This window comes from Asterias amurensis, chromosome 1 (genome assembly GCF_032118995.1).
Source record: "Asterias amurensis chromosome 1, ASM3211899v1".
NCBI classification, from domain to species: domain Eukaryota; kingdom Metazoa; phylum Echinodermata; class Asteroidea; order Forcipulatida; family Asteriidae; genus Asterias; species Asterias amurensis.
Genome location: NC_092648.1, coordinates 558,298 through 578,804, shown reverse-complemented (window position 1 = coordinate 578,804; position 20,507 = coordinate 558,298). Strand labels below are relative to the sequence as shown.

The window sequence follows — 20,507 nt, the reverse complement described above, 5'->3', positions numbered from 1 at the left end:
CGTTCTTGAGTGGATTGTTCTGGGGTTGATGTGAAAGATATCCGCTATGGTTTATCAATGTATAATTTGGGTCTGGTAGATAGCAGTTGTTGTCAGTGTAGTATATCACTAGTTTGTTTGAAGTGAAAGACTGTTAGCTGAGGTAAACTGCTTACCAACCAAAAGGACATATGGGCTGTCGTTTCAACCATAGCAGAGTCTCTCTCTACGTAGTTTTATTGCTTAAAACGGTACTCTAAAACCTTAAGCAATACGATACGGTTTAACAATCAAGAAAACTGTCTTCAAGTTCTAATGAAATTTGACATGATTCAAAGAAAAATGTTGAGACTTGATGATAGATGTGCTTAATCAGTCAATCAACCAATGAATCAATCAATTGATAAATCACTCCAATTGTTATTTTCTCCCAACAGCAAAAGGATTGGCAATCGAGACGGTCTCAGAAGATGGACAAGATGGAATTATTGAATCTTCAATCGAGCCTTCAGAGTGAAGTACAGGCTAAGGAACAGATCAATAAGGAGTTGTCAAAGGTCAAGACGGACCAAGTGGCAACAGAGAGGTGAGTTTTTTTACGGACCCTTTTCATTCATTTTTCATTTATTAATTTTGGTTGGGAAGCCAAGGACTCTCAGAAAAGCGAACTTAATCACTGTACTGGCCAAGAACCCAATGAAGACAAAGAAGGAAGCTTCAGTTTTAGGTGTGAAAGGAAACCACAGAGAATTATTCCAGGAAAAAAAACCTACAGTCAGTTAGGGACTGATAACATGATCCACATAGTGCCTCTGGTGCCATTTGAACTGGGGTCCCCAGATGTGGAAGGCAAGGCAACATACCACTACTACGCCACCACTATGCCAACCTTCTTTCACTTGTAATCCTAAAAACACTCCAGAATGTCTCAGGAATGGAAGCTCATTCAGGGATGTATTTTAGCATAATACTTTGATGTTGAACATGAACAATTTGTATAGAGGGGGATTTGAACCTCTGACCTCTGAATTAATATGCCAGTGCTCCACCAACTAAGTTACCAAGCTCTAATGTTTTAGCCTAGTGCGGAAAACCTCCTAGATGTACTGTATCCTATATTGCACCACAGCACCTTGTGAAACACTACATGTTGCCATGTAAAGTAAAAAAGGTTCTGTACTTCAAAAACACTTTTGCAAGAAAAACTGTTGAGCGCTTTGAGACCCCTAACGGCTATGATAACACGTTATTATAAGAACTCAGTATTATTATTATTATAATTACTACTATTTTTAGTAAGTAGCCTCACCTCAAGCTAATCACACTGATACTAATCTGATTTTCTTGCAGTAAATTAAAAACATCTGAAGCACAAAATAAGGAGCTTTTACTGAAGGTGGAAGCTTTGCAGAATCAAGTCAAGGAATTGGAACAGAAAATGGATGACTACAGCACTAGTAAGTTCACACAAATCATCAGCCAGTCTTTAACTCTTTCATGAGCCCACCGTTCGCTATTCACCGGTTTAAATGCCTTTTTTAAAGAAAAATAATTGTTAAACAGAATACAAAGATTCACAAAGTTTGCAGAATGGGAAAGAGGACTTCTAAGGCTGCTATTGTGACCTCCATGGATACCCAATTGATGTGTCTATGATAATCTTAATCATTAAAGTAAATTGAACATGAGAGGGTTAACCCTCCTACTGACTGACCATACATTTTCATCCACTATAGTTTGGAATGGTAGATAATGCATTGGCACTGTACAACAACTCTTTGCCTTTTTTAATGTTTAGTGTAATGGTTATATTGTGCCTTTTATTTGTAGCCACCCCACAACTGTTACTATATAGGACGGATGCTTAATCAATTATATCATCTTTATTACAGAATCTATGGGGACTAAAGAGCCATCGCATCTCTCCTTCATTGAGAAGTTTCTTAACACAGATGTCAAAGAGTTTGACTTTGACTCGGTAAGATCAGAGGTTTATTTTCCCAGAGTTTACAGAAGAGACCTGGGCTCAATTTCGTAGAGCTGCTTAAGCACATAAAATAGCTAAGCATAATAACATTTTGCTTACCAGGAAAAGCTTACCAGCCAAAATACCATGTCACATGTACAATATGTGACTGGTATCTTGCTAAGTTTTGCTAAGCAGAAAATATTTAGGCATAATTGTTTGCTTCAGCAGCTTCTCTATGAAATTGGGCCCAGCATAGAGCTGCTTAGAGCGAAAAAAATATTGCTTAACAACTGTCTGCTAAGCAGAAATGAGCAGGATACCAGTCACAAATTGTACATGTGACATGGTAGCTTAGCTGGTAATCGTATTCTGGTAAGCATAATTTTGTACAAAGCCATGAGCAAGTTTAAGTACATATCCATGGTTGACTAGACTTTCAAACGAGTCGTTTGAGTGAGTGCGTCACTGCGCATGCACATGTACCTCGGTGGTCAGTAGTCGACTAAATGTGCGCATTCAAACTTGCATGTTGTAGTTGAGTTTATCCATGTTGTAGCCATGCCTATCGTTACATCTGATTCATCTTTCTTTTACAGGAGGATGGAATACCTGAATCCAAGGAAGATAAATATGAAGACAACCACAAAGATCAGGTAAGAACCTCATTTTGTTTGTCCTCCTTCCTTTATCCCTGTAGCAGTTATGACATAAAAGCATTGATACGATTTTTTGCAAAATGTGCTATATAAGAACTAGTTATTATTATTATTACCAATATTTCTACTTCTTTTCGCTGTTTAGGTTGACACAGCCACTTCTCCTAAACCAGTGGCCGCAGTCACACCAGTAACACCCGTCCAACAACCCAAGCCAAAGGCTCATAAATTTGTTATATGCACGTTCAGTGTTCCACTGAAATGTGCCCATTGTACATCCCTCATGCTCGGCCGAATCAGGCAGGGAATGAGATGCGAAGGTCAGTACAGAGAATTTCATTCTCTTCATTTTGTTATCCTTTTTTTCCTTCACGTCAGGCGTGATATTCTTCCTACTTACGTTCTGATTTTGTTGGTCCTCAGAAAAATCAAATTGTTTTTAAATAGCAAAAAAAAAGTCTAATGAGGTCAGCACTTGTACCCAATGAAAATTTCCTACTTTTTTCCCAAGGGCCAAGTATCATGCCCAATTTAACATTTTGTAACAACTCAATTGATTTTTCTTTCTTTCACTTAATAGTGAATTAAAGAGTAGTAGTGCTATATCAGATCAAATAACTGTAACTTTGTCTAATGTACGCTAAGAGTAACCCATTTTGATTGTGTGTATTTTCCTTACAGTGTGTCAGTACTCATGTCACGTTGCTTGTTCATCACAAGCTGCTCACGTGTGTCCAATTCCGGCTGATCAAAGTAAGACATGACTTCAATTCTCTTATCGTTTAACAATCAAAGTATTACACAGTTGCTCTTTCTTGAATGTAAAGTTGTTTCTAATTGATTGAATTGTTTACACTAGACTGCAAGTCTCGCGCTTATTAGAAGATATTGGTACCCCCATTGCCGACTCGAAATTTGCTAATTCAAGACTTGTGTCCATTTGGATTCTTTTGTAGCTTAACATTAAAAATATTACAGTTGAACAGTTTCTCTTTCTTGAAATTGTATTCAATTGTATTATTGTGGTTGATTGAATTGTTTACAATTGGTTCTCTAATTGTCATAAAACTGGGTAAATGCAAAAACAATTTGGGTCTACAACGTCAATGGAATTTGTAAAATCCTGCAAAACTGTATTAATTTGTTTCATTCGAAGAGAAAATCTAATCTGAAGTTTTTGTATTTCTCTACCACATGTATTGTATTCTGGATTTCTTCCTCACATAGGCTTATAGTTTCAATTTGGTACATATGTATGTTGTTGTTTGTATTTAGAGCCACGAGCACTTATATGGGTTTGTGCGCTTTATAAGTTTTTATTATTCTTATTATTATTTCCAGTTGCCAAACCTCTTGGCGTTGATCCTAATCGAGGTATTGGAACAGCCTATGAAGGAACACTGAAGATCCCTAAGCCAGGAGGAGTACGTAAGGGCTGGATGAGACAGTTTGCCGTAGTATGTGACTTTAAACTCTTCCTGTTTGATATGTATGAAGGAAAGAGTAATCAGAGCAATCTGGAACCATCACACATCATTGATATGAGGTAAGGAATTTCAAGTCAATTCAATATAAGTTATCACACAAGCGCGGGTGGAATCGGTCGAGTTGGATATGGGACGCAGACGCACTATATTTTTTCATATTTCACGAGCGCGCGTGCGATAACGAATTTATCTTCCAGTCTCATGTGCAACGCACAAAGTTTAAAATTTCAGAACGTTATTTCTCGACGAACACCATTCACTCGCACAAAGTTTAGAATGTAATTTTTTCTTTCACTGTCCGTATATGGAGCGTGACAAAATGACATTTCACATTACGCACTGTGTAATAAAAACAGAGGTCGTAGGATATAAAACTGAGGTCGTAGCATATATGTTTTTATCCCCCTAGTAGTTCGAGCTTCTGATTGGTGGATTAGCGCGTAGTGGAAGATAAAATGCAATAGCGGACAGAGCATTTTAAGGTTTATACACAGTAAAAGAAAATGAACAGTATGGAGACCGATTTGATAAGTTGAGGCTTGTAGTAATCAGCCTGTGGACAGATAGAGACAAGATAATCGAACAAACAGAGGACGTATGAATAGGACAAAACAATTTACAAACAGTGCCTATATTCTCTGTTCAAATACACACGATACTTGCATTGTCTATTCAACTAACCTGTCAAACCCTGCTCTATATTGTGTTTTTTTTAAAGAGATATTGGAGTTTGCATCATTCTAGGCTCAGTCTTTTATCAAACTTGATATGTTTGTGTGTATAATATTCCATTGTTGTTGTTTTTTTGTTTTTTTAATTTTATTTATAAATCTTTGATCATTTGCGTTAACTTTTAAAATGTTTCTTTTAATTGCTTTACTTTATTTGCATTTTGTATGAATTTGAATGGTGCCTTGAGATGTATTTATGTGGATTTTGGCGCTGTATGAATATTCATGCTGATTATTATTATTATTCCCATTCACTTCCTCCACCTTGATTCCTACCCTTTAGTGTTATTCGGTTGATTGTATTTAAATTGAATGATCTGTATTTTGAATGTATTTTTTAAGCTAAGAGGACCACAATGGAAATATGCTCTTGGCTTGTATTGTGTTATCCTCTACATTGCCGCAGATTTACAATGTCATTATGATTCTTGTATGTATTTTATTTATGCTTTTGTCTTTTTCACTTTGGTGAAGATTTATGTGAACATTGTCAATGCCCTTGGCTTTGCATTGTAAAAGTACAAACTTGGACTTGGCCTTGAAAAGTACAGCATTTTTTCTCTATCAAGCGGTACTTCTATGAGGAACATTTGCATTTGTATTGGAGCTTTGCAAAGAGCACCACAGCACAGGGCACCACTACATTCCCTGTGGGTGCCATGGGTTAATTGGAGTTCTGATGCCTAGCTTCAAGTCTTAATTGAATATTTTCATTGATATTACAGAGATGAGGAATTTCTAGTTAGTACAGTCAAAGAATCAGATGTAATCCACGCTGATAAGAAGGATGTACCCTGTATCTTTAAGGTGAGCAACAAATCAATTATACTTCACTTTAATAACATTGAATTAACTCTGGGATTAAACAAGCTCTGCAGTTGTCATTAACCCTGACAGTCTCACAAATATTTCTCAATTAAATTGCCAAAGTAGAGATTAGAAGGACTGAGGGTTGCAGCATTGGAATTTCATTTTTTCATTAATTATTATCCGATATTATATTATATTATTAATTGTCTATAAAATGTGCTTGTATTGTTTATTTTTTATTGTGATTTTTAAAATGTTTTATTATATACATAAATTTCCATGTTTCCTACTTTTGTTTTTGCATTGTTATTGTTCTTGGTTCTATTCTGATGTGTGATAGAGGGTCCCATTTAGTGGTACAGCATGCCTGTTTGGGGTTTCCCTTTCTGCACTAAGTTGTATTTTGATGTTTGTGCAATTATCGTAATAAACTAAACTAAACTAAACCCACTTTGTCCTGATAATGTGTTCCAGGTTGCCGCCTCTCAGCTCAACCCTCCGGGCATCACAGCCCAGTTTCTACTCCTAGCATGCAGCGAACATGAAAAGAAGAAATGGGTTAATGCATTGAATGAGCTGCATAAGATCCTACGTCGTAACAAGCGCCAGGAAGTACCAGTGTTTCTCGCTAAGGAGGTTTGCGATCCTAGTATGACTCTCATTAAGATGAGCCACTGTGCAGATTTTCTTGGTGAGTTAGGGAAGAGCTTGCAGTTGTAGAAGAAGGGAAAAAAAATTCACAGACATTTTTTTGCTACATTTGTTATTTCAGCTTATATCGTCAAGCAAACTTAAATTCTTGATTCTGATTTGTTGATCCGTTGTAACCTGAGTGTGATGTTACGCATGTTACGCTCTTTGTATTTTAAAAACTTTTTCTTGTGGAGCCGCCAAATTGTTTGTCATTGTCTAATCTAGGATAAATTAAGTTTTTCAAGTGAATAATTTGAATTGAATTTTAACCTATTCGTCAAATTTGCTGGCAACAATTTCATCACCCTCGGCCTCATTGGATATGGGATGCAGATGTGCTAAATTTGTTTGTATTCCACTTGCCCTTGTGTGATAATAAAATAATAATATTGTTGCTATGATATTATGAATGCGCCCAATTTACCCTGCCACTATCAATTATAAGAAAGGCTGCGATATCAACAGTGTTCTAACTTAAAAACGACGAAAAACAAAGAAACCAAAATCATTTAAAATTTACCCAGTCGGTTTCCTTGGTGGTTTATTACTTAATTTTTATAGTGAACTACTGTAAAATTTTCCTTTTTGATGATTGTACCGACAGATTCTGATAGATTTTTGCTTGGGACGGATGAAGGTTTATTCTGTCTTCAACTGTCTAGTGGTATCATTGTACGGGTAGATAGTAAGAAGATATTCCAGGTTGAGGTTATGCCCACCGAACAGCTCATCGTAGTCATCTCAGGTAAGCAGCGCTATCCCTTAATCAATCAAATATTGCTTAGCAAGTTTCTAGTGGTATCATTGTACGGGTAGATAGTAAGAAGATATTCCAGGTTGAGGTTATGCCCACCGAACAGCTCATCGTAGTCTTCTCAGGTAAGCAGCGCTATCCCTTAATCAATTTTTATTAAGCTGTTTAGCAGAAAATACTGCTTAGCAAGTTTCTATGCTAAGCCAAAAGAAGGTGGGGCATCAGTTAAAACAGCGTAAACTTTGTGGATTTTGGAAAGGGTAACCAGTTTCTGCTAAACAATAAATTTTTTTGCTTATAGGCTTTATGAAATTGGGCCTCTGCTTACCATAAGCAAAGAATCGGCAATGACATCACACGGGGTAGCAGGGATATTTTGATTATGCAGGCTACTAGGCATTCTTTGCTTACACAGCCAAGACAAAAAACTCTGGCGCTAGCACAGTTATATAGTAGTCAAGAAAATAAGTAGAGAATGGTGACCATAAATGCAGAATTCGGTCACCATTCTCCGCTATAAACAGTAAAATTCACTTCTCGAAGACCTCAGACAAATGCACAGTATCACTCTCTTCCAGCAGAAACTTAAAACACTTGTTAAGCTTGCTTTCCCTACAGTTTGACAATAATTTTACTTAACTTCACTAGACCGGCTTGAAATGGTTTACAGGAAAGTGCGCCTTACAGTTGCTGTATTATTATTAGTATTTTTGACAAACTGTAGTTGCATGAATACTTTGTGATTAAGAGTGTGTTCCTGTATTCTTTTTTCCCGCTTAGGGAGGAGTCGTCATTTGCGTCTCTTTCCCATCCTGGCCTTGAATCAAGAAGTAGCAACCATCAAAGTAGAAGAGCCCAAAGGTAGTACACTGTTTACCACTGGAACCATCCGACAAGGTTCTACTATGTGTATGTGTGTTGCCATGAAGCGTCATGTCATTGTGTATGAATTCAATCGCACCAAACAACGCCATAAGAAGGTCAAGGAACTAACGCTTCCAGCTCCCTGCTCGTGTCTAGAGCTGTTTGAAGAAAGACTGTGTGCGGGATACACGTCTGGTTTCGGACTCTTCAGCATACAAGGAGAGGGACAGCATATACAGCGTAAGTACAGCGGTAGTAGAATATAAGTAAGAGAGGTTTTCAACATAATCTACCTAGCAAGTGCATTTACAAATGGTGTTACCGCAAACCAAATAAACGTCGGTATGTCACCAATTCAAAACCCACCTCTATCTTTAGTTACGTTCATTTATATTCTTGTTAATTGCATCATTATTTATGAAATGTGTAGGTTTGTACTTTATTTGTTTTCTTTGTTTGCTTTTGTATCAAATGTTTTTTTAAGTGCTTGTAAAGAAGGTTATTTTTATGCAATGCCTCAAAATCCATACAGCATATTAGTTTGTATGTCAATATTGGTGTGTATTTATATATTTGTTGGTTTCATGTGTTTTTGTACTTTTAAAATTGTAAAGCTCAGCAAAGGATCTGATACCCACAATGTTCTATAAATGCTATGTTATTATTATTTTCAAATAACAGGCATGTAAGTTTTTAAATTGTATTTTTTGTTTTCCGATTTGTAGCTTTGCTGAATGTGGAAGATCCTTCACTATCTTATCTTCAGAAGACGCCAGTAGACGCACTGACAGCCGTTCAGATCAGTAACAAAGAATATTTATTGTGTTTCATGAGTAAGTCTTCAAAACATTTTTCTTTCTTCATTAATTTTTTAATCAATTTTGTAATGTTGCATTTTAGAAAAAATAGAAAAGAAAAAGTTCTTATTGTGAATTCAGTTTCTAATACCAAAATCAATCGGGGGTATAAATGGGTAGAGGTTGATATTGTGTATGAAAAAGCCTTTGGAGTGCCACGGCAGCCTGTGGCTATATATATTTCTTTGGAAACATCTGTTGTCTTGTGGGTCTTTAAGTTTTTTAATCCTTAGGTGTAGCTTCTAATATTTTTACTGTGTAATAATATTGTGCTTGGCTTGTATAAACATAATTATTAACTTTTTTATCTTTGCCGTCTTGTAAATTATTTTCTATCTATTGCCTTTGTTGTGTAAATTTTAACGTTTTTAAAGTCTTTGCTATTTTGGAGTGTATTTTTATTCACTGTTTTATAAAACATTTTTTAGTGATTTTTGATTTATAGAATTTAATATAAAGCGCTTCAATCCTTTGAAGATGCGCTAAATAAATGTTGAATAATAATTGTAATAATAATCAGCTTTAATTTGTCCGACGATGTGCTGAGTTTCACCTTTGAATGTTATTATTCTACCAGCATTAAACTTGATCATTTTCTTGACTTGAACCTACAGCCGTTGGAGTGTATGTAGATTACCATGGACGCAGGACAAGGAAACAAGAGTTAATGTGGCCAGCAGTACCAACGGCTATCTGTAAGTTGAAATATCTTATTCGTCTGCTTAATAAATATTATATTTAGATCTCTCCATTGTATAATGATATTTTTGCGATTTTGTTTAATCGCTATCAGGGTAAAGTTGGATATTTCATCAATTTTTATTGTATATTTATCTTTTTGTAATTTCAATGAAAATGTTTGTTTTTAATTGATATTTTCTCTTTCTTCTTTGTTGCTGTTTTAATTGTAAACCAGGAGTAATTCAGCTTTTGGCTGTGATTCATGTTCTTTTTAATAAACCATGTTGAAATGAAATGAAACCTATACCTTCAATACAAATGATGTGATGTCATTCAAAGTTGGAAGATTCAAAGTTGATTAAGAAACTTACCTGACCTTTTCACTTGATGTTACTTCTTTTGCCTTTTATATTTACTTTCTAACTCACTGTGTGTTGATTACATATTCAGGTTTTAACTGCCCACACCTTGCAGTTATTTTGTACTCACTGATCAAGTAGAGTGACTTAACTCACTGAGTGTTGATTCTATATTCTGGTTTTACATGTTATTACCCACACTTTGTAGTTTTTTTTGTAACTCAATTATCGAGTATCGTGGTTTAACCAATTGAGTGTTGATTCCATTTTCTTGTTGTAACTGCCCACATCTTGAGGTTATTTTGTAACTCACTTATCGAGTATCGTGGTTTAACCAACTGAGTGTTGATTCCATTTTCAGGTTTTAACTGCCCGCATCTTGTGGTTTATAGTGAGGTATCAGTGGATATGTTTGATGTCCATCATATGGAATGGTTCCAGACAATACCAATCAAAGGGGTAAGTCAGGAAACGTCAAGTATAAGGTCTTTTGGCCGAATTCAAGCTCTTGTGTTTCTGTTCAGCAGAGTGTGGGTTCGAGTCCGGGTTATGACACTTGTGTCCCTGAGCAAGACACTTTTCTCTCCACCCAGGGATAAGTACGTACCTGTGAGGGCAGAGATGGTTCTTATGATTGATTTATCTTAGTACTCTACAAATTTGTTGCACAGGCTGTTTACTCCCCAAGGAGCTGAGATAGTTTAAGGAATGAATCAAGTGGCACAGTGACCAGGGGTAATAATGTGAAAAGCTCGTAATAAAAAAATTGTTATTATTATTATCTTTGAAAGTTACACAATCATTTTGATTTTGTTGTTTTTTCCCTCAGACGCGTCCAGTAAGCCGTGATGGTAGCTTCAACCTATGTTACCTAGCAGATCTGCACACACCCAGACTCATGTATCTACATAACAATGATAGAGATAGTGGTGAGTCAGAATAATCTTCTAAAATTTGTAATGCTTTATATTTTGCTGTTAAGCGCTTTGAGGAATTTTTATTCATATTGCGATATATAAGTACTGTTTTTATTGTTAATATTAATCGAATCTCCCCATCACATTCGTTCTATCCCCTCATTTGAATAGTACAAAAGTGCCTTGAAAACCCACCTCTTAAATATCAAATTGTATATTTCTCATTATCTACTCATGCAGACTGTTTATCTTTTTTAGTGTGCATTTCTGTATTTTGTTAGTCTCTATTTTTCTGAATTGTAATATTGCTTCTTTTTGTTTGTTTTAATATTGTCAATGTCATGTAATTTAGCACTTTTTTTGGCTGCAATGGTCAAACTTCTAAATGAAAACTATGTATAATTTGTTGTTAATGTTTTCCAATCATATTTTTCTATACTGTACATTCACCACTAAAATGTCTGCTTGTGTGAATTTTAATGTTACTTTTTTAATGTTAACCCAATTTTACTCTGGCTGTAATTTTCATGTTTTAACTGTACATTTTTGTAAATTCAATATAATTTTGCCTGTGGCAACCGTATTGAATGTTTTTAATAAACCATGAATGATAATGTGATTTTTTTAGCAACAAACCGTTTATAAATTATAAATGCATATACATAATTATTTACCTAGCTTGTGTGTTAATCTTAGAATTCAGTCAATTGTAAATTATTTAACTTGTTATTTTTATATTTGAAATACTTTGTAAAGTGCCTAGAGATATTATATAAATCAAATATATTATTATTATTACTAATAATACTATTATACTAGAGTTTACAAATTTCAAACTTTCTGTTCCAACAGGGCATTTAGTCGTCGTTACCATCAGTCATTGATGTATTGATGTATTACCAAAATGTTTTTGTTTGTTTCTGCAGATGATTTAGTTGTTCCTCGTGTGAGCAAACAGAGCATCAAGAGAGACAAGGGAAGGTTTTCATTCAAGAATAGAGACGACATCAAAAAGTAAGTGTTAGAATGTCATCTCGGCCCATTTGCTTAATATTTTGCTCAACAATTATCTGCTTAGCAGAAATGAGCAAGCTACCAATCCAAATTGTACATGTGACATGGTAGTTTGGCAGGTAACCTTGTTCTGGTAAGCATAATTTTGTTGTGCTTAGCTACTTTTTGTGCTAACGCAGCTCTATGAAAGACCTTTTAATTGAAATGGTTTGAATTGTAACTAGAATCTGACAATGAAAATTTGATTTTGATTTCAGGACGGATCGCAAGTCATTGATTTCAGCCCCGTCAGATTTCAACCATATCACTCATATGGGCCCTGGAGATGGGAAACAGATCCTTAGAGACTTGCCATCGGTAAGTACATAGCGTCAGTTGTAGTTTTATGTCTTGATATCCCATTGTCCAAATTATACATCTGCAATTTGGGTTTGTTTCAATTATTGGAAATTATCATAATGATATGAAAGCAATTGACAAAATTGTTTCACATTTTTAGAGATTAACATCATCAGAAGAAGTCAATATTGCTAATTGATTCATTTGTTACATAAATGTTTTTTGTGAATGTTCATGTAGAATTTGTTTCTAATTTCTTCAAATCAATGCAAATACATTCATATTCATCTTGATTTTACTTGTGTATTACATGTACCCAAGTTTTAATTGCGGTGGTATCTTGTAACTACCACTTGTGCATTTATATTGTTTTGATTGATTTGCTACCCTTATAGGTATTGTCACATTAATACCATTTCTTTAACCATTCTCCTGTGATTTCATTTATGGTTCACCCCTGATAAATATTTGTGTTTTGTTATAAACAATACACATGTTTATGAATATGCCACCCAAAACACAATGTCAGTATGTAGTTTTAATTGCAGTGCAATCTTGCAACTGTGTCTTGTGCATTTCTATTGTTGTGATTCATTTGCGTCACCCATAGGTACTGTCACATTACCATTTCATTTATTATTCACCCTTGATATATGATTGTATTTTATTATAAACAATGTACATTTTTATGAATGTGCCACCAAAACACAATAATATGTATGTATGTAGTATGCAGTGCAATCTTGCGACTGTTACTTGTGCATTTATTGTTGTGATTATTTTGCGTCACCCATAGGCACCATCACATTGCGTTTATCATTCACCTGTGATAAATGTTTGTATAATGTTATACACAATGTACATAATACAGTGTACATTTGTATAGATATGCCATCCAAACACACTAATCTGTAGAGTCTTGTAAGATTGGTATGCTTGCACTATGTCCATGTCTAGCATGGTAGATTTATGAATATGCAACACAATATACTTGTTCATGAATATGCAACACAATATACTTGTTCATGAATATGCAACACAATATACTTGTTCATGAATATGCAACACAATATACTTGTTCATGAATATGCAACACAATATACTTGTTCATGAATATGCAACACACAAATGTATAGAGTCTTACCACTATGTCTAGCATGGTTGATTATTGCTGTACAGTATTTACTTTATCTATTTAACCAGTTCATTTCCAAAAGCAGTGGTCTTATAAACAGGCACTTTTCACTGGATTTTTAATCAGGAAACGAACTGGTTAAATCAGACAAACTCAGCATATATTTTACTGAAGTTAGGGTTGAGTGTTTCATTGTGGTTAGACTTGTCATGCTACCAGTTCATTTACTATTCACCCATGATAAATATTTTTACAATATGCTCCATTTAATCAGCTTGCTTGATACACTAGGAACATTTGACTTGTAAATTAATGTTATTTGTGACTTTATTTATTCACTGCATTCTCTTGGCTGGTTGCTATTGCACCGGTAAGTCTTGATGATCAGTAAGGTCTATCCAATATAGCGCCTACAGCTACGGCTGTTGCTTAGTATGTTGCTAAGGACGTCCTATACTTCAATTCATGTTGTAGTCGTAGCTGTAGCCAACAATGCGGACACAGCTTATGAATACCTTTAGACAGTGGTCAGTTGTAGAATAAGTCTTTTAGTTTGATTAGTAATTAAAATTTTCAAAATCTACACTATTAAAATGATTCTCAGAAAAGGTTTTTAAAATGGTATATTCTGGATTTGGAGGTAGTATTCTTAGGTGACTTAGAAGCCTTGTATCTTAGCTTTGGTTGATGTGGAAAGTCTCCTTACTATTGACTCTTCATTATAAATGAAAATGCTTACTCTGTGGTTAAGGCTTATGTATTTGGTTGGATTTAGCTTTGTATTTTACTTCATTTAATTGACAATCAAATGGTTGCCTTGCCTCACTTTTTAGCTTTTAATTTTGATTGTTGATTTGATTTTTCTTGGTTCTCAGAGTTTTTAAACATTGTAACGTATATTTGTATTGCTGATTCATAGCTTTGGGAATTATCCTCTCTCTCTGCATATATTGTTCTAATGTGTCATGGGATTTTTAATGGGCTGATTTTGTTATTGTAATTTGTCATGCGCCTTTATTTATCTATTGGTATATACAAACAAAATGACCATCAGCAGTAGCTGAAAGGGTCACTTAACAATGGTACAAATATAAGTACATGTAAAAATATAGATTTGAATCACATATTTAAAGATCAATAGAGTAAACTGTACACAATTTACAAAACCCGTCATAAACACTGTTACATTAGAGCAGTTGTGGAACAGCGTCGTCTGGAATTGGCGCATTATAAATTATATTCTTATTCTTATTTACACATCCTGTTTGTCTTAATACAGAGGAAGATTCCATTGCGAGAAGAGAAGCAAGGAGGGCGTGATTTCAACCGAGTCCGTAGCATGTTCCAACCCGGGGTCCCCGGTATGAAGTCTGGATCTCTGGGTCGAGAACGTCCCTCTTCCATGCACTCATCAGCGGGTAGAGGAGGAGACGTCAACGGTGGAGGCGTCTTGCAGCCTGGCTCTGGAATGTCAGGCGAGGGCAGCATTCATGAGGGATCAGTACGCAGCTACAGCGATGATTCACCACCTCTGTCGAGCCATTCACCCAGGCATTCATTAGGTGAGTCACTCTCTCTCTATCTTAGTTTAGTTTAGTTCAGTTTATATCTTTATTACAAATTAGTGCAAAAGTCTTGTCTAATCATTATTCTTATGTTAATTTTTCGTTTAATTAACAATTTCATGATTGTTATTCGCTTGTGTATATTGTTTTGAATGGGCACAATATAAATTGATAAATAATAATAATAACCTAAATTATTATATAATTTTTTTTTTTTTAGTATTAGTACTATTATTACAATCCCAATAATGCTGATTTTGTTGTGTTTGATTTTTAGGTTCAAGCTCCAGTACTCCTCCTACGCCTCACAGGACAAGCCAGGTTGATCCAGATCAACTCTCTGGTGGGTCTGGAGGCTGGGACGGAGACGCTAAAGGAACATCGTACTAAATAAATCAACAACAATCTCTTCATATGGACTGGAAGCAATCTGTCTTCTAAAACTGTATCATGTTATTCCCATCGAAGTGTCTTAAAGAATGTTTCGGGTGGGTTGGCATGATGGAATCTTGTGTCGTTAAAGCTGTGTTCAAGTTCGCGTAAGGATCAATGGGTAAAGTAAAGGTTTGCGGTAACACCATGTAATGATTATCTCTAAATGATGGGGTGGTTCTGAAAAGAACCGTTGGTTTCAACTCAACGCTTTGATCAGTAGGCTCTGATCGTCTTCTGGAGATCAATGGTTAACGAGTGGTTGTTCAGTGATGTACGAAGGGCATGCGCACAGAGGTTGAAGTGCGAACAACTCTTGTCATATAAACCAGGGCGACCAGCAATTTTACCGCAGTATCATTTTGTAATAAGTGGTCCACTCTGCACTGTGCTATGAAACTGTCTGTCGGTAACCAGCGATGCGACCATGGCCGGTAGGCTGGTTCTAAATAGTCGACTAGCGTAGTCCAAACTTTCGTTGACTAGACAGTTTAAGCAATGTAAGTCAAACTACGGTCAACTATAGTCCTTGCGTGAACTTAGCCTCTACTTGAGTTTATCTGCGAGCTGGATCAAGATCCGGATTTGTCCAACACTCTACCTACTCCCTAATGGGATTAACTTGGGATTAACACGTGTTTGTAGAAACCTGAGTCTTATGAAGACAGTCTTTTGATACGGATGTATGGAATGCTGGGATCTTTCTAAAACCTCTCCTTGGGCTCCATCTCCGGCTTGGACTACGCGCACTGCGCACGTAGTGGAAACGCAGCTTGGCATTTAGGATGCATTTTGGAGCATCGTGTATTTTGTACACGGTGCCTGGAGCCTGAGACAAGGTTTAAGAAAGGCCTCTAATATCTTCAGTCTAATCCAAAGAGTCCATTAATATAATGCACAAAGCGTTATGTCAAACTATTGTTACTCACAATGTGCAACTTATTGAAGATAGAAACAATATCTTTTAAATGCATGGCCCTCTGAGTACGACACAATGAATTTGTACTTAAAGCAACAACTGGGCATTTTGTTTTGTTATAAATAACCTTGAGATGTGAATGTACATTGGTAATATTTAAATAAGGAGTGAATTTTAATTGTAGACGATGATTAGATGAAAACTAACTTGTGTTTTGCAATGTTAGTAACCATCCCTGTAAATCCTAACCATTCTGTGCTATCGTTGCTCACTTGGCTTTTAAACTCATCCCCCAAAAAAGTAATTTTAGAGTGTGGAAAATAGTTGTGGAACTTTTAATACTAAAAACTTTTAGCTTTTGCGTGTGTTGCAAAGAATAAATACAGCGTTAAATGAGGATAGACATCTGGCTTTGAATATTCATAGAAAGTGCTGGTGAGGATTTTCACGCATAAATTATTGCATATACCAACTTGATAAAACTACATAAACCAAAAGTGCTGCGAACTGTTGCTCCAAATCATGATCCAACTTCAAGGATCTGCTTATTCTAAGCTTACAGTCAACATTCTTCGCTTACATTCTTTGCTGGTGTAGGTGAAAAATGCTTAGTAAAGTGAGGTACACACAAGCAATTGCAAAAATTCCTTGGTAACCTTTTGAAGTACGCTTACTTTAAATGTATTTGACTACTACAGCACTGATTTGTTTTGCTTGAGTTCAGCTTTGCCATGTTGCCTGGTCGTCTAGTTACTGAATCACAATCTCTTTATTGATGCAATTCATATAGACGTTAAACCAGTGTTTGTATGCGAGAGATTGGCTGTTGCCAGCTGGGTGTTGATATCCCTTGTGGGAGTTTGCCAAGTTCCCTTGATGGGAAGATCATCTAAACAAACATAGAATAAGCCCCAGGTCTCAGGGAGAAATTCCTGCTAACATAATATGGGATGGTGTGGCTTGTTGGTCTTCCTGCATAGTATCAGCTTTATTAGGAACCATTAAGCAGGAATTCTGCCTTCAGCAATATCATGATTGATATAACTATGTAGCATCAAGGCTACACAGTCGGAATATTAAGAATCATTGGATAATGATAGCTGATGGGCAAACCAACTCACTTGAGATTTACTTGTGCATCTTACCTTCTAGACTCAATTTCACACAAAAAATGCAAGCAGCCATTTTGTGCTTACGGAGCGTCCCTTGGCAGATTTTCTATTTCATATTGCTGTTTAGGATTACCATAATCAGGGGTAAATGCTGACTAACCCGCGGTAAGCTCACGCGTGATTTAACAATGCAAACCCATGGTGAATGTGCATGTGGGCCTAGATTTTGTCTGCTAACTTGAAAATCTTGATGAAGTACGCTTGTGCTTAGCACATTTTTCTGCTACAGTAAGCTTACAAAATTTGATTAGCGGCAAACAGCATTATCAATTTGGGCCCTGGACTTAATTTCATGGAGCTGCTTAACCCTGTTAACCCAACAATGTTCTGCTAAGCTGAAATGAGCTGGCCCCGAGATGGTAAATGTGAAATGGTACTTGTAACCTTATTCTTGTAAGCATGGTTTCGCTATTTTTTGCACTGAGGCAGCTCTTTTAAAGTTAGGCCTTTTAAAATCGGAATCAATTTCATACAACTCCGTACGGGAAACATCAGTAAATAACCCGACATTCAGTATAGGTCCAGTCACATTCCATTTATACCATGAACTTGGGTGGCGGTTCACACGTAGCGACTCAAAGTAAACTTTGCGTAAATTAATCTCTAGTTGTCACTATCTGTGGTTTCAAGCTCTATCAACGCTCTTTAAAAACACAAGATTTTAAAATAAATGTGTGAAACTTTTGTCAAGTTCTGCATATATGACTTGAATATCTATCATTTTGATCTGACTATTTCATTGCGTTTGTATTGAGGGCTGTTTAAAAGAAAAGTTTTATATTTATATGATTTTGCATCAATCATTGGCTTAAGTAAATATCACATTTCATTTGTTACCCTTTGCACTTTTCCCCCGTTCGATATTATTTTTCCTTCCTCGTTTGACAGTCAACATTTGCCAAACTAATGCAGAATGCATAGAGTGATATTTTTGAGATAAAACAGTTTTTTTTGATATTCTAGTGGTAGTGTTTTTTAAGTAAGGTTAGTGTAGCAGTCAGAACAGTACTATTCATGTGGTGTTACATAATAATCAATCTGGGTAGTGTACCAGTAGTGAAATAGAGCAAACATTTAGTGTATTAATGTTCAATTTACAACATGAACTTATAGAAATGACAATGTTTTGCACCATCTACGGAATCGACACAACTAAAGTTGGAAAGGCCAAACTATAGCTGGGATCATCCCAACAACTGTTTTGATCAGCCCAATTGTAGATGGGGTAGCCAAACTGTAGTTGGGATCGGCCCAACTGTAGTTGGGGTTAGCCCAACTGTAGTTGGGGTTAGCCCAATTGTAGGTTGGTTTAGCCCAACTGTAGTTGGGTTAGCACAACTGTAGTTTGCGTGAGCCCAACTGTAGTTGGGGTTAGCCCAACTATAGTTGGGCCGATTCTATAGTTGGTACAAAACAATGCATTCTCTAATTACTTAGTGTCAACTACAACACCACAAACAGTTCAAGAATCTTTAGTACAACATACCCGTTTTTAAGTACATTACGCAATGACCCTAACCAATTTAAAGTCATGCTGTAACTGTGATATACATAGGTGGATTTGCTCAAACTTAGTTTATATTTTACAGAAAATAATGAAGCTTTTCTGTCATCAGAGTTTATAGCTCTATAAAAGTTATCGCCCAACATTTGGACAAGGAATTGTGTTCAATCCTTACGCTAATTTTTTAAGAATAGGTATTTATGAGATAGAAGGTGCCGCAGGCTGGTTGTCCGATATTCTAATGGCCTGGTTAAGCAGAAAATACTCACTGCTAAGCAAAAACAGGCAGGGGACCTGTCACAGGAAGTACATATGGCATGGTAGTTTGGTTGGTAACCTTTCTCTGGTAAGCTGAATTGTTTTGTGCTTAGTTTCTTTTTGTGGTTAAGCAGCTCTATGAAAATGGGTCGTGTTGGCACACTTATTTGTAAACCCTGCAAACTTGGTTTATTCATTGAGGTAGGATTAGGTATATTGGTATAGTATTGAGTATCAGATGGAGTAAGTCACATGTCTACGATCAGAGTCATTCATTGGCTGACTGGTTGTATCCATGGTAACAATACAAACATCTAAGAGTGTTGTGTTTCTCTGTCTGTAAATCATACATACAGCCTTATGTATTAATAACTTTCTAATAGAGTCACAGCCCCATGGCCATATGGTTATCTTAAAGGAACACATTGCCTTGGATCGGACGAGTTGGTCTATAAAAAGCGTGTGTAACCGTTTGTTATAAAATGCATGTGGTTGGAAAGATGTTTAAAAAGAAGAATACAATGATCCACACAAATTGGCCTCGAAATTGCGTGGTTTTCCTTTTACTTTGCAAACTAACACGGTTGGCCATTTCCATAAATGGCCGACTGAGTTAGTCTACGAGGTAAAAGGAAAACCACGCAATTTCGAGTGATACTTGTGTGGATCATTGTATTCTACTTTTGAAATATATCTCTAATCACATGCATTTTATAACAAACGGTTACAAACGCTTTTTATAGACCAACTCAACCGATCCAAGGCAACGTGTTCATTTAAAATTGACATCCAAAGTTCTGGATTCTGATAAGATGGTGTGCCATACTTGACAGTTATATCGCTGTAACTGAGAATCAGGACGATTGGAAAGGTTAGAATCAAGTAAGATATTTAAACACAGAATTTGACTGCACTTTAGTGGTGTCCATTTAATGGGAATAATGTGTGGATTTAATGCAGAGGCTTAGAGAATGACCAATTGTGGTCATATGACCAATTACGGTCATCTGTAGCTTTCTTACATTCAATATCTTTATTAGAGCAGCAACCTTTGTAAATTATTCCAACTATCTTTTCTTTTAATCTGGATTTTGTTTCTGTTTAGTCTTTTTTCTTTCTTTTTTGTAACAAAATCCAGAGTTATACATTATTATTATTCACTAATTATTATTTGTCTACATTTAGGTTTGTCTAAATATTGTATATTGGCTGATTGTAGGATGGAAAACGGTTTGTAAAACATGAGTCCCCCTAACGTGTGCAGTTCCCCTACCATATCCAAGGATTTTAATAAATATGTGTTTTGTATTAAATAACGTTAAAAAAAAATTTAAATAAAAAAATGGTTGTAGATAAAGAAGTTAGATGAATGACTCGAGGGGGGTTAGATTAAGGAATACGGAGAATGAGGT

General features: G+C 35.9%; 1 protein-coding gene across 1 annotated transcript in view; it reads left to right on the top strand.

Annotated features, from left to right (window-relative positions):
- LOC139941426 (serine/threonine-protein kinase MRCK alpha-like) overlaps positions 1 to 19,576 on the top strand; it is a 60,283-nt gene extending 40,707 nt beyond the window's left edge. The window contains exons 21-39 of the mRNA XM_071937914.1: positions 417 to 565; positions 1,330 to 1,436; positions 1,872 to 1,957; positions 2,545 to 2,601; positions 2,750 to 2,924; positions 3,286 to 3,357; positions 3,946 to 4,150; positions 5,548 to 5,629; positions 6,107 to 6,323; positions 6,930 to 7,070; positions 7,860 to 8,183; positions 8,669 to 8,776; positions 9,415 to 9,495; positions 10,202 to 10,299; positions 10,670 to 10,769; positions 11,684 to 11,771; positions 12,029 to 12,128; positions 14,525 to 14,807; positions 15,088 to 19,576. Of these exons, the coding sequence (XP_071794015.1) occupies positions 417 to 565; positions 1,330 to 1,436; positions 1,872 to 1,957; positions 2,545 to 2,601; positions 2,750 to 2,924; positions 3,286 to 3,357; positions 3,946 to 4,150; positions 5,548 to 5,629; positions 6,107 to 6,323; positions 6,930 to 7,070; positions 7,860 to 8,183; positions 8,669 to 8,776; positions 9,415 to 9,495; positions 10,202 to 10,299; positions 10,670 to 10,769; positions 11,684 to 11,771; positions 12,029 to 12,128; positions 14,525 to 14,807; positions 15,088 to 15,200 (2,586 nt within the window). The 3' untranslated portion in view covers positions 15,201 to 19,576. The remainder of the gene's footprint in view (positions 1 to 416; positions 566 to 1,329; positions 1,437 to 1,871; positions 1,958 to 2,544; positions 2,602 to 2,749; positions 2,925 to 3,285; positions 3,358 to 3,945; positions 4,151 to 5,547; positions 5,630 to 6,106; positions 6,324 to 6,929; positions 7,071 to 7,859; positions 8,184 to 8,668; positions 8,777 to 9,414; positions 9,496 to 10,201; positions 10,300 to 10,669; positions 10,770 to 11,683; positions 11,772 to 12,028; positions 12,129 to 14,524; positions 14,808 to 15,087) is intronic.
- The last annotated feature ends 931 nt before the right edge of the window (positions 19,577 to 20,507 follow it).